Source organism: Callorhinus ursinus, unplaced genomic scaffold, assembly GCF_003265705.2.
Source record: "Callorhinus ursinus isolate GAN/ISIS: 27379988/994484 unplaced genomic scaffold, GSC_fseal_2.0 scaffold100, whole genome shotgun sequence".
In the NCBI taxonomy this organism is placed as follows: Eukaryota; Metazoa; Chordata; class Mammalia; order Carnivora; family Otariidae; genus Callorhinus; species Callorhinus ursinus.
In genome coordinates, this window is record NW_027397162.1 from 554,770 (window position 1) to 569,132 (window position 14,363).

At 49.2% G+C, this 14,363-nt stretch overlaps 1 protein-coding gene across 1 annotated transcript; it reads left to right on the forward strand.

Moving 5' to 3' along the window:
- The first annotated feature begins 368 nt into the window (after positions 1–368).
- On the forward strand, positions 369–14,094 carry LOC112806863 (uncharacterized). Its single transcript, XM_025849357.2, has 5 exons — positions 369–603; positions 2,712–2,750; positions 4,608–4,734; positions 5,252–5,350; positions 10,905–14,094. Exons 1-5 carry the CDS (start codon positions 571–573, stop codon positions 11,996–11,998), a joined length of 1,392 nt encoding a protein of 463 aa, XP_025705142.1. The 5' UTR covers positions 369–570; the 3' UTR covers positions 11,999–14,094.
- The last annotated feature ends 269 nt before the right edge of the window (positions 14,095–14,363 follow it).

The following is a 14,363-nucleotide window of genomic DNA, read 5'->3' on the forward strand; positions in this document are numbered from 1 at the left end:
TTGGGCATCGCCTCAGCAAGAGTAATTTGTCAACGTACAACGGTTCAGTACGAGGAAACCACTTTATTGTGGCTCTCAAGACTCTCTTGAACTCATTCAAGAGAAGGAAAGACTGTAGTAGTACTAGCTGCGCAGGGAAACTGAAATACAGGGACATCTCCATTTAGGATAGTCTCTGGAGGAGAGTCCGGGGCAGTTCTTGACCCAGATTTCTCCAGCCCGCCCTCTCAGCCCGTCAGCCCACTTCTTCCACGTTGGGCTCGGTGGGAACTACATTACCCAGAAGGCGCTGCGCCCCGCGCCGCCCGCGCTCGGCCAATGAAAGTGGACTTTCCCTCGCGTGCGGAACGCGCCGGGCGGGACTTCTAGCGCGGCCGCAGGGGCGGGCGTTTTGGGGCCTCTGGGGCCGCTGTGTCTGATCAGAGGCTTGGGAAGGCTCGTGTGCGGTTGGGGTGACGAGAGCGGGAAGCCGGGAGAATCGGGTCTGAGGTTCGGCAGCGGCGAGGGATCGGGGTCGGGGGTGCGCGGGCTGGTCCCCCTCCCCGGGCGTGGCTCCGCCCACAGAGTCCGATGGCGGCGGCCGCGCGGAGGGACCTGGCTCAGGTAGGCGCTGATACCCGGGCCCTCCCCGCTTAAACTGAACCCCGCTGAAGCTGAGCCCCGAAGGAGCGGTCCGCCTGGGCCCGGGACGGTGAGGCGCCCGTGTCCGCAGCCCCATTCCTGTCAGCCAGTGTGAGGGGGCGCGGGAGGGTGACAGGGACAGGGCCTGAGCTGGAGTCCTAAACCTGGGGGCTGTCTCGTGTCCGCAGGGAACGGCTGAGAGGGGACGGGTCACAGTGGAGAGGCAGCCGGAGCGGCTGGGCCTTCGTTCTGAGGGCGCTGATGGCCACGGAGGGTTGTGAACAGAGCAGGGACTCCCATCCGTTGCTCGGAGTTTTCCGGGGCTTTTCCGGGAACACAAAGGGATCGGGGACGGTAGACTCCTGGAGACAGGACCGTGCTGAGGGCAGCGGAGCGGGAGGATTGATGGGTCCCGGAGGGAGTTTTAAAAACCGGACAGGATTACCTGACGCATCAGAAGTGGCTGAGAGAGAAAGAAGGGAGTGAAGGGCCGGCTGTGTTTGTTTGCCCCCCCCCCTTTTTTTTTTAAGTGTTTCCTGAAAATACCCTGAAGGATGGAGATGGGGAGGTCGGTGCAGGGAACAGGTTTCAGGGAAAAGAGCAGGAGCTGGATTTGGGACAGGGTGATGTCGAGTGCAGGTGTCGTATGGGTAGCTTGCGCACTCACATCCGAGGTCCTGGGGAGGGATCTGGGCTGAAGATGCCCAAGAGGTGGTGGGTCTTGTCCTGGACCAGGGCAAGGCCTGGGACTCCTACTTGGGACGGAGAATCTTAAAGTTCTTTTTTTTTTTTTTTTTTAAAGATTTTATTTATTTATTTGAGAGAGAGAGAGAGAGAGGGAAGAGGGTCAGAGGGAGAAGCAGACTCCCCGCCGAGCAGGGAGCCCGATGCGGGACTCGATCCCGGGACTCCAGGACCATGACCTGAGCCGGAGGCAGTCGCCTCACCAGCTCAGCCACCCAGGCGCCCGAATCTTAAAGTTCTTATTTCAGATGGGCCTGAAGGGTGGCGCTGCTTTCAGAAGGGTGATCCCCGTAATCCCAAGTGGTTCTGGGTGGTGTATGCAAGAGTGGAAGGTTATAGGGTCTGAGGACTGGGACCGGAATGGAGACTCAGCTGTTCAGTGGTGTAGGCCTGCCATTCTGGGCTCAGCAAGCCCTCAAGTCCAGTTTTTGTGGAGAAAAGGAAAGGTCAGTCAGGTGAGTGGAGCAGCCCCTTTCGGTGCTTGAAAGGCCCCCAGCAGGATTGCCTATAGGAGCGTGTGTAGCAAGCAGCCAGGCTGCCACGAGGACTGGTCTCTAATGTTTCCTCAGGCCCATTCCCCAGCTTATTAATGTGTGAGTTTATATGAAGTAAGTGTTTATTTAAACATTAACTGGTAAAAATACGTATGTTTGTATACATACGTCTCCACGTGTGTATATACATACGTAGGCATTAAAATAACATGGGTTTAACAAGTTAAATTGATGTAAGCACTTAATAATTGAAGTTTTAATATACTTCTAAGCATCTGATTAAAATTAAATCTTTTTTTTTTTTTTAAGATTTCTTTATTTGTCAGAGAGAATGAGCACAAGCAGGGGGAGCGGCAGGCAGAGGGAGAAGCAGGCTCCCTGCCAAACAAGGAGCCCAATGTGGGACTCGATCCCAGGACCCTGGGATCATGACCTGAGCTGAAAGCATATGCTTAACTGAGTCACGGAGGCGTCCCTAAAATTAAATGTCTTAAATATCACATGCTTTTAGTTAAAAGGCATGTACAAAACACACTTTTGATACCTGTCAGTTTATTTGCACTGAAAATGTTGACAAAAGGTGTTAATTATGAGGACAGTAAGAGTTACTACTTAGTACTTGACACATAGGAAGGAATTCAGTACAGATAATAGCCCCACGGGGTGGGCACCACTATTACCCCATTTTACAGATGACAACACTGAGGCACAGGGGGGTTGTGTATTTATCCGAAGTCACACAGCTGGTAAGAGGCATCCCTGAGGACTGAGGCCCAGATGATATGAGGGACTTGGGTGGGCCTTTGTGGCCCAACACTGTTGCCTGCTTCTCATGGCTTTGCTTTTCTGTAGGTTTGTATTGCTGCAGATTTGCTTCCAGACCATGCAGAGGTAAGTGGGGGGTATCCCAAATCCTCTTCCTATTCAGTTCCCACCTGCGTGGGCTGCAGGATTCTGTGCCTGCCTGCTATTCTCCCTACTCTTCCATCATAGATCCCTAGAAGATGATCACCTAAGGTCAGAGGCCTGAGTCCAGACCAGGAATTACATGGATTGGTTCCCATTCCTGGCAACCAGTGGCATGACATTTATAAGACATTATATTCATGGTGATAAACATTAGAAAATGCTAGAGGTGAGGCTGGGCCGGGAATGCTTATGCAACCTTAGGTCTCTGTTATGTCTGGTGGAAACAGTAGGAAACAGAAATTAGACCTGATGGAAGCCAGGAGCTGGGCCTCTATTCTGGAGTGGCAGGAGCCAGGGAAGGTTTGGAGCAGAAGAGGGACGTGATAGGACCAGACTTAATGAGCTGCTTCTGCTGCAGAGCAGAGAGCAAACTGGGGAAGAGCGGCTGCAGTAGTCCAAGTGAGTGTGAGTGGTGGCTGTGGGGGTGGGACATGGGTTGGAATCTGCGTCTGTTTTTTCAGTAGGTCCAAGCAGACTTTCTGATGTGGAGGGTGGGAGAAAGACATGGAAGGGTCGGCAGTGACTTAGATATTTGGCTGTAGTAGCTAGAAGCTGGCAAGTACTACCATGTCAGAGTTGGTGGTAAGAGTCATTTTCACGGGGAATATTAGGAGTCAGGTTTGGGCTGTGTTTGAACTGTGATGCTTCAGAGACCCCCAAGTGGGTGTGTTGAGTGGGCACCTGGACACACAACTGTGGAGCTGAGGCGAAGTGGTTAGATTGGAGACACCCACAGTACGGATGGTGTGTGGACCAGGACAGAGCTGTGGATCAGATTTGGCAGGAGCATCATCAAGTAACAAGGAGGAGAGTGTGGGGCCAGGGACTGAGTCTTGCTGGACACCTGGATGGGGTAGTGGGCTTCACAAAGACACATGAGGGAGAATGGTGTCCCTGCGGTCAGGGTGTAGGCATGAAGAGGGTCTGGCCGGTGGCCAGTGAACATGAGATACATGTGGAGACAAGGCAGTGAGGTGACAGTGAAGCTGGTGCCACTGCCAGTTCATTTAGCTCTGGGATCCCAGGCTCTTGTTCTGACCCTTGCTGGGACCAGGGGATTAGCCCAAGATAAAATGGGAGCCTCTGGGACAACTGTAGGCCTAGTGGGAGAGACAAGTGGACTTGGGCTTCGAATAAGCCTCAGAGGAAACAGACAGGTGAGGGGACACCTTTGCAACACAGAAGTAGAAGAGGGCTGAGGGTGTCTGAAATCTGTGTGTGGTTCCTGGTGGCTGAGGAGGAAGCAAGGATATGGGCCAGGGAGGAAGGCCCTGAAAGTAGGCCTGGGGTTGCCTCTGGCAGTCAGGGTCATTGGAATTCTAGGACTGAATGGAATTCTGATTACATGTGCCAAGCACCCTCTGGCGGGCATGTACACCAGCGTGTGGTGAGGCCAGGCAGATGCATGATGTGGTGTAGGGGTGCTGGTGGCAGTGAAAGGAGGTGTGGTACAATGATGTGCATGTTGGGTGGGAGTGTAAACTGATGGCTCCAGGCTCTTGTACTGGGGGCTGAAGGGAGAACAATGGCCCAAAGTTAGTCGTGTTTGGGAAGCACAATCGGGGAGACGCCAGGTCAGTTGTCTGGCAGGCCCAGACCTGCCCACCTGTTGTTGCTGAGGACTGAATAGTGAGGAGCAAGGTGGGATCAGTGGCAGGCACCAGGGCTTGGTATCTCCTCTGAGGTGGGGGACCCCTGGAGGAGGGTGGACATTTGTGAGGATGCCTGGAGTCCTGGGAAAGGAAGCTACACATCAACTCAACTGTCCCATCTTGACAGGGCCATGTGACCTTTGAGGACGTGGCTGTCTACTTCTCTTGGGAGGAGTGGGGGCTCCTTGATGAAGCCCAGAGACTCCTGTACCGTGATGTGATGCTGGAGAACTTGGCACTGATGGCCTCTCTGGGTAAGGTCCTCACAACCCATTCCAGTGTCCTGGGCTGGGCTCTGCTCTTCCCCTTTACCTCAGGGACAGGTCTCGCCTTCCCAGAGCTGGACCACGGGCATTTTTTTCCTTCCCTGTGCGCGTGAGTAGGTGTTGTGATAGCCTGGGCTGTGTGTACCACCCCTTCCCTTCTTGAGCTGCCTCAATACTTGCTGCCCCAAAGCCGTGCAGGAGAAGCTGTGGGATCAGGAGTCTTGCTGTCAGCCTAACGGATCACACCCTGTTGGCCTCTCCGTGGCTTGGGAATGCCATAAAGATCCCTGGCAGCTTTGTGCCCCAGGTTCTGCTCTCTTCCTCTGGCTGACATATGGGATGTGCCTGTCCCAGCAATTGAGGCACCGACATGGCAACTGCTTCATTGGGTTGTTCTCACAAGAGTCTCCTCCAAGATTCTTCTGTAATACTTAGTTTTCTTTCCTGTGGGCTGTCATGGGGTGGGTCACTTTGACCCACCTGTGTCGTGTCATCTCTCCCTTAGGACTTGCATCTTCCAGGACTCATGAAATCACCCAATTGGAGTGGTGGAGAGAACCCTTTTTGCCTCCCTGTGGAGTCGTGACTGCAGCCATGCCAAGAGGTACTTGGAGGGCGGAGCTGGGCAGGTGTGGACTCAGGGATGGACTCAGGTCATACCAGGAATCCTTCTGCTGGGCCCTGATGATTCGGTGCCAAGGCACGGTTCAAGGCTGATGTCCATCTTTTCTCAGTTGTGCACTTATTATGTCTACTCTGATTTCTGACCAGGGCTCTCCCCCACCTCTGTCCTTCCTACTGCTCCCTCTGCAATGCTCCCCAACAGTGGCCTGCCTTTGTATCCTCGTGAGTTGGTCAGTCAGGCACGGCCACAGGAGGAGACACAGGAGCAGCTCAGGAAAAAACAAAGTTTATTATGCTCAGCAGGTTGAGAGAGACACAGTCATGACACACTGGGGATGTGTGTGTGAGGTGGTTCACAGGGGAGGGAGCACCCAGGGAGTGGGCTCAACCAAGCAGGGGGAAGCAGAGAGTGAGTGAGGACCCATGAGCAAGTGCCTTTCCTGGGGGTCAGGGGGTGTACACAAGAATAGGTGTGAGTGGATTTCATTTGGAACATTTGAATGTCACTAGGTCACAGGAGAGGGCAAGAAGGGGGACTTGTGATAGGAACCAGCCTTATCACTTGGTTAAGCTGGTTACCTGGGTGGGGTGCTCACAGCCTGTTTGTGGGGATGTTGAGGCAACAGGAAAATATGAAATTTAAAAGGTTACAATACAATGAGCCCTGCGACGTCTCAACACCATTAACAGGACCAACTGTGATAGGTACCGCTTGCCACCTGGGTTGTGGAGACGTTAAAGGTGACTGGAATAGCTTGGTCTACCCATAGAAAGGCAGTCTTTGACACAGGTGACAGCTGAGAGGAGTCCTCCTAGGGATATGATGAGGGTTTGAAACCCAGGCCTTAGGCAGGCCTGCATTTAGTGGGGGGAAAGCCAAGAGAACAGGTCATATACCCCTTGGTTTAAGGGAATCTACTGGAAGGTTTTGGTTATGTTATGAAAGATTTTTACCTCTTGGCCTAATCTTCATAGTTTTGCTTGTAGCTATCTAGAATTACTGAGTTACATACAGCAGGAGGTACCCTGAATAGCACCCACGCCTCCTTTCCTGGCTAGTAAGCAGTTAAGCCAGTGTGTTATCCACGACCATTCGGGCTTAGAGACTTGTGTGCCTGTTGCATAAAGGGACAGTGTGTAGTGCAGCCTTTGTGTGTGACCTTGAGAGGGTCGCCAGGAGGTGCTGGTTGGCAGTCATGATACAATCTCGTTTGACACAAAGGCTGCTCTACTGGGGCCAGCTCTGGTGTTGCCTGTGGCTATGGGGGGTCCTGTTAAGATGGAAATAAATCTTGCCTGTTTTGCCTGGGTTTGATAGCAAAGGGGAGGTACCTGGTAGATAAAGAACTGTGGGGCTCCTCGGTGTAACCACTGCACACTGGGGTACAGACTCATTGGGTGTCAGTAGGGGAAAGTGTATAAAGTGCCGTACCCATGAGTTCGGGCTGCAGTAGAATCCAGAGGTACTGTTAGTTACTGATTTATTGATTTTTGGGAAAGAGAGTGTGCGAGTGGGGGGAAGGGCAGAGGGAAAGGGAGAGAATCTCAAGCACACTTTGCGCTGAGCGTGGGGCCTGACACAGGGCTCAATTCCATGGCTCTGAGATCATGACCTGAGCCGAAACCAGGAGTTGGATGCTTAACGGACTGAGCCACCCAGGCGCTCCTGAGGTGCTGTTATTTAAAGCATAATGTGCCCGTGAGGTAGTTAGCATGAGGGCAAAAGACTAACATGCAGTTGGCTCCTGGGTACAAGCAGTAAGCCTGTGGGGGTGACTTGATTATAAGGTGCAGCCATCCTAGGTGAGTGTAGTTGGGAACAAAGGCAGGGGGCGTAAGCAGACAAGGTGCTTTGAGGGGACCCTGTCTGGGTCCTGACAGTACAGATTGTGGGCAGTCACTGGGTTGTTTAAATTACTCATGGACAACTCAATAAATGTATGTTGGGTTCCTTGAAAAGTAAAGGTGAACAGGGGCTGTGACTGGTAATAGGCACTGAATAAGATCCATTGCCCAGATCTGCCACAGCAAAGTAGTCACTGGGCACCCTTTGGATATCTTCAGTTAATTCATTTATGTTAGGTATTAGAGCCTTGATGGGGAGAACTTAAGCTTTGGGGTTTTGATAATCAGTAGTTGAGTGGCATTGTTGGTAGAAGCCCTTGAAGACTGGCCAAATAGGAGGATTATTGAAAGGAGAAATTATGAGAATAATTGCCCCTTCATTTAGTTGATCTTGAACAGCACTCTGAAGGCCAGCAGTTACCTTGTTTCAGGTGATACTGTGGTGTGTTTACTACCTTCACCAGCAGGGGCAGCCCCACAGGTTCTCATTTGGTGAATAACTGGCAGGACCAGGGAGCGTGGCTTACTCCAGCTTTGTGTGTGGCATGCAATGGCATCTCTGTCTATAATAGGAAAAGTCAAAGCGGTAGGGGTCACTGTGACAGGCAGCCATTTAATAAAAACCGCTGCAATTAGAATATTGACATTGAGTGCAGTTTCTTTGCCATGAATAGTTTTACTGCCATTACCCTGTAGTTTAAAAGGGGCACCCCCTTTAAATCTGAATGGGTTGCTTGGAATGATGGTGACTTGGGCTCCTGTAGCCCATAGAGTTAGGAAATGTTGAAGAGTTCCTGTGAATTACCAGAATTGTATGTGGGTGATTGCCCTTGGGTGGTATGACAGTGCCTGAGGACTAGCTGAATCCTCACTGGCTTGGCCTTGGCGGTTGACATTTTTGGAACTGGAAGCATCCTTGGGTGGTTCCAGAGGAGTGGTTCCCTGAGCCACCAGACCTGTGGGTAATAATGGGTGAGGCTCTTCTAGTATTTCTTTTAGTTGTTGTAATTTGTTGTTTAGTTGTTGTAATTTGGGGTTGGCTTGCCTAGTAGTTAGTTTGTGGGGTCTCTCAGTTGTCAGTAAGTCACCTGGAGGCAGTAGGGGTGTCAGCAAGTTGGGAAAAAAGGAACAGACTAAATGGTATAGGTGGGGGGTACCTGCATACTAGGAGGCAGAGGGTGGTAAGTCAGACTTTGTCAGTTGGGGTGGGTGGAGCCCTTATGGCGTGTCAGGAAATCAGTTCCATCCTGTTTGGTGTGGGACATGTCAATAAAATTAAGCAATGCCACCCTATATTGGGAAGGGCACCTGCAAGAACAACTAGACTCTGACAAAGGCGGCCTCCTCTGGATTAAAAACACACTCAGGATTTTTCTTGTCTGAATGTTCAAAGTACTGAAAGATCCACTGAACCATTCCACTTTGTGCGGAGGAGCATCAGGGCTTCCTGATGCTTCTGTTGTCCATCTCCAGGCCATGAAAATCCAAGTCAGTAAAGGCAGGGCTTCTGAATCCTGAGGGGTGGTAGAAGTTTCAGATTCCTCATCTGAGGCTTTTATAATCTCATCAAAAGTTTTGGCATCTGTCATCCCTGCCCTGGCATTTGGGATGCCCTGCATCCTCCTGGGTGCCTTTAGCCCAAAATATTATGTGAGAATTGAACTTGGCGGGCCAGAGGATCTTTAAATTACCTATCTTAGGCTCTTTAGTAATGCCAGCAGCTGCCTCATCTCTGGGGCTCTGTGAGCAGGAGCTACAAGCCGGTATTAAATGCTCTTGGTGACCAATGAGCTCCTTTCCCCCATCTCTTTGCATGAAATCTTTCAGAATAGTTTGGATTTCCAGTCTTGTGATGTCGTGAGTTTTAGTTTCTAATTCCTCGTGATCTGTGTTCTTGACCTGCTGGTTCTGGAAAGACATTAGATGCTTCCTTCCTGTGGCCCCATCTCTTAAGGTGACCTCAGCTGGATTGGAATCCGCTGAGGAGAGCTGTGGCGGCTGGATGTCTTTTTGGGATTGGTCCCAGATCTTGGGAGCAGAGTTGGCAAGTTGACAGGCAGGGGCACGAAGCAGAACCTGGAAGGGTTTCAAAGGTGTTTACCTTTCTTGAATTATTGGCTTACTTCCTCTGGTTATTGTGAGGTGCTAGAATGAAATGTTCCTGCTGAGATCCTAGGCCATAAGAACTTGAGCCATTTACCTCCAGAATGGGACCCATTGACGCCCACGGGCTTGGGAGGCAAGGAGCCACAGCAGCAACACAGGCAGTGAAAGAGTTGCCAGCAGTACGGACCCTCACAGGCTGCCATGGTAGACTTCCCATGAAGGAGATGCAGCATCCCTGCCTAGGATTGAGGAGCAACATGGCTTTGGGAACACGAAAAACCTCCCAGTCCTGGTGCCGTGAGTCCACAGGAGTTATCTCCTGAGGGTTACCCAGCCCTCCTCTGTTGACAGATCAGCTAATAGCCAACAACTGATATGCAGTGCTTCTTTGGCGGCTGCAAGGAGATTACCCTTCCACTCTCACCCTCGATCCTAGTGGAGACTTCATGACGTTTTTAGCCAATTCTACCAGCCTGTCCCTTATTCAGGGAGCACTAGGAGAACACTCCCCCTCCTCACCAGCACCCTGTTGAGTCAGGGCTGGCCAGAAGTGAAGTCTCAGGGTATTTGAGGAGAATGAGCTCCATAATTTAGGGTGGAAAGCCTTGGCAATGCCTGAGAGAGGCAGCACACAGGAGTGCTAGCAGGACACCCAGCCTTCCCAGATGGTCGACAGCCAGTTAGTAAGCCAAGCAGTTAGGAGGCATTTCCTAAATCTTCCCCCACCTGTGAATGATTGGCATCAGACCATGCTGTTTGCGACGTCAGTCATTTTGTATTTTCTGAGAATAGGTGCAGCCATGACAGGAGAGGCACAGGAATAACAAAATTTATTACACTCACAGGTCCGAGACAGATAGTCATTGCATGATGAGAGGGGCAGAGGGTCACCTGGGAGGGAGTCCCAAGGGAGTGGGCTCAGCCAGGCTGGGGAGAAGCAGAGAGGACCTGTGGGTGAGTAGCTTCATTGGGAGTCAGGGTGGGATGCATAAGAAAGGCAGTGAGGGGGTCTCACTGGTGCATTTGAACGGTGCTAGGTCCCAGCCAAGGGGGAGGGTAGGAAGGGGACTTGTGGCAGGGGCCCGCGTCACACTAGTGTACGTGTCACAGAATTCATGGCCTGGGGGGAGGTTGAGGCAGCAGAATACGAAGTTTTCAAGGCTATGATACATACAGGCTTTCACAGAGTGTGTCATGAGGTGTGCACATGTCCTTAACCCTGAACACCAGCTATTCAGTTGCATCTGATTGTTTTCTGGGCCTGACCACACCCTTCTGCACTGTGTTCCGGGGTCATCAGCAGCCTTGCTGAAGGCCATCTGCAGAGTGTGTTGGAGACCCAGCCTCTCCTCCCTGAGCTGCACTCCATCCTGTGTCCTTGCTGCTTATGAGGCCTCCCACCAGTCTGCGAGCTTGCCAGGTCCAGCGCAGGCACGGCAGGCCCTTCCTCACTCTGAACCTCAGGCCTGATTCTGCCCGCAATACGACGGACTATTTACTAGGTGTGTGAGACACATTTGTAAGCATGCTGCGTCCTCCCACTGAAGTCCACATACACTTCATCAGCACTTCTTTGCTTTCAGGTTGGCGGCGTAGAGCAGAGGTTAAGGAAGCACCTCATGAGCAGAGTGTTTATATAGAAGGAGTGCTCAAAGCAAAAGTTCAACACCAGAAGCTGCACTGTGGAGAGAAACCTTTAAGAGAAGAGGGTGGGGAGGGTGGAAAGGACTTCCCAATCGGTTCTGGTTTTCTCAACCATCAGGTGACCCGTGGCGGAGGGGAGCCACAGAGGAACACCAAGAGTACGGAGGCGTTTCACCCTGGAAAAAGGCATTACAAATGCAGTGAATGTGGGAAAGCCTTTGGTCAGAAATACTTACTTGTACAGCACCAGAGACTACATACTGGAGAAAAGCCTTACGAATGCAGTGAATGTGGGAAATTATTTAGCCATAAATCAAACCTTTTTATACATCAAATAGTTCACACTGGAGAAAGGCCTTATGGGTGTAGTGAATGTGGAAAATCCTTTAGCCGCAATGCTGATCTCATTCAACACCAGAGAGTTCACACTGGAGAAAAGCCTTTTACATGCAGTGAATGTGGAAAAGCCTTCAGGCATAATTCCACGCTTGTTCAGCATCATAGGATCCACACTGGAGTGAGGCCTTATGAGTGCAGTGAATGTGGGAAATTCTTTAGCTTTAACTCAAGCCTCATGAAACATCAGAGAGTTCACACTGGAGAAAGACCTTATAAGTGCAGTGAATGTGGGAAATTCTATAGCCACAAGTCAAGCCTTATTAATCATTGGAGGGTTCACACTGGAGAAAGGCCTTATGAGTGCAGGGAATGTGGGAAGTTTTTTAGCCAAAGCTCTAGCCTCATGCAACATCGGAAAGTTCACACTGGAGAAAAGCCTTTTAAGTGCAATGAATGTGGAAGATTCTTTAGCGAGAATTCCAGCCTCGTTAAACATCAGAGGGTTCATACTGGAGCAAGACCTTATGAGTGCAGGGAATGTGGGAAATTTTTTCGCCACAGCTCCAGCCTTGTTAAACATCGGAGGATTCACACTGGAGAAATGCCTTATGAGTGCAGCAATTGTGGGAAATCGTTTAGCCAGCGTTTCAACCTCATTCAACACCAGAAAGTTCACAGTGGAGAAAAGTCTTGAATGCAGCTGATGTGGACAAGCCTTTAACCAGAGGTCTACTCTGATTCAGCAACAGAAACTTCACAATCCAGATAGGCCTAATGAATATAGTAAATGTGAAGAAAGGCTTCAGCCAAAAGCTTAAACTTGTTGAGCACCAGAATGTTCAGACTGGAGAGAGGCCTTAGGAGTGCAGTACACATGCAGTTTCCTGGTCAACCTAACTTAAAACAGAGAGGTGCTCTGAAAGTAGCATTTATGAGGAAGCCAGCAACTGAACATCATTCATCCAAATATCCTGACATACTGCCTCCTGAGAAAATAAGCTTCTGCCTGGGAGCTCCAGGGAGAGGGAGTCCTGTGTTCTTGGATGTATTAGTCTGTAGTGGAGATTCCACCTCTTATCATTGGAGTGGGGAGAGAGGGAATGGTCTTAGTTCAGATATGACTGGCTCTTGCTGCTCTTACTGAATATTAGACGTTCTTAAGTGTTTCCTCATTTGCTGTATACCGTAGGACCATTTCCAGAGACTTTAACTTGTGTTTTTATAATATTCCCCAGTTTTAATGGGAAGCAGGCCTGCAGAGCTCACACTGTCATGCAGGAAGTTGATCTAAATATTTGACTTTATAAGAACTTGCCAACTTGTGTTCTAGATGGTTATGCCATTTCATATTTCCTCCTATATTAGATTTCCAGTTTCTTCACATCATTGCTTATCCTTGTATGTAAGACACGAGCCATTCACTTCAGCCATTCTAGTAGGTGTGTGGTTTTAACCTGTCTCTCTAATGACTCAGTGTTGAGCATTAGTCTTTGTGTTAATCTGCCACCCATACATCTTCTTTAGTGAATTATCTTTTCATGTTTTTTGCCTACTTTTAGAAAAATTGGTTGGTTTCTTATTGTTTTGTGATTTCATATATTCTACATAGAAGTTCCTTATTTGATATATGTTTTACCAATGTTTTCTCACAGTCTATACCTTTGATTTCTGTTTCTTTCTTTTTTTAATTTTCATTTCTTAACAGTCTCTTTCCTAGGGCAGAATTTATTAATTTTCATGAAGTTCAATTTATTTATTTTTAGAGATTTCATGTTTGGTATTATATTTTTTCTTTTATGGTACTATATCTTTGCTTGTAAATAAAAGCCTTATTGGAGTATGGTGGAGTCTTATGAGTCCTTACCCAAGCTTATGAAATCTTTGTGGATTTAAGTGTATATAAAAATTTTCAATGTATGTAGAAATATTTACCTATGTACATATCCCCTAACTCTTCTGATGAATGCTCAGGTCATGATCTCAGGGTCATGAAATCGAGCCCGCATTGGAGCCTGCTTAAGATTCTTTCTCTCCTCTCCCTCTGCCCCCGCCCCCGCTAAATAAATAAATAATAAAATAACCTAAAAAAAAATTGGCATTCCAATAGGCATGAGCATATTTAATGCCCAGTTATTGGTACAGTTCTTCAGTAAAAAGAACCAGAACTCCTTAGAGGCTATTTCCAGGTTGGTGCAGGAAGGTACATGAGCCTAGAAAATATTCTTGGATCAGTTAAGAAATGCTCACAGAATGATGTCGACGTATTAGATTTCTAGTGCTGTCCTAACAAATTACCACAAACCTATGGCTTAAACAACACATTATATTATAGTACTGTAGATCAGAAGTCCTACACAGGACAGATCTCAATAAGTTAAAATCAAGGTGTTCGCAGGGATGTGTTCTTTTCTGGAGTCTCTAGGACAAATTCTGTTTTCTACTCATTTGAGTTATTGGACAATTTCAGTTCCTTGTGGTTGTACGACTTATGTTTGTGTTTTCTCTGTGGCTCTCAGCTTAGGGTTGACCCCGAACATATAGGAACTTTTGCAGCATATTTAAAGCTAAAACAGTACCAATTGTATACAAAGTCTTACAAAACAAAGGTCAGGGGCACCTGGGTGGCTCAGTTGGTTAAGTGTCTGCCTTCGGTTCAGGTCATGATCTTCATGATCCCAGGGTCCTCGGATCAAGCCCTGCATCAGGCTTCTTGCTCAGTGGGGAGTCTGCTGCTTCCTCTCCCTCTGCCCCTCCTCCCTGCTCATGCTTGCTCTCTCACTCTCTCTCAAATAAAATCTTAAAAAAAAAAACGGGCACCTGGTTGGCTCAGTCGTTAAGCGTTTGCCTTCGGCTCAGGTCATGATCCCAGGGTCCTGGGATCAATCCCTGCCTGGGCTCCCTGCTCAGGCGGGAAGCCTGCTTTTCCCTCTCCCACTCCCCCTGCCTGTATTCCCTCTCTCGCTGTCTGTCAAATAAATAAAATAAAAATCTTAAAAAAAAAAACACAAAACCAAAGTTCAAACACTTCCCAACTAATTAAGTGAACCCAATACTAACAT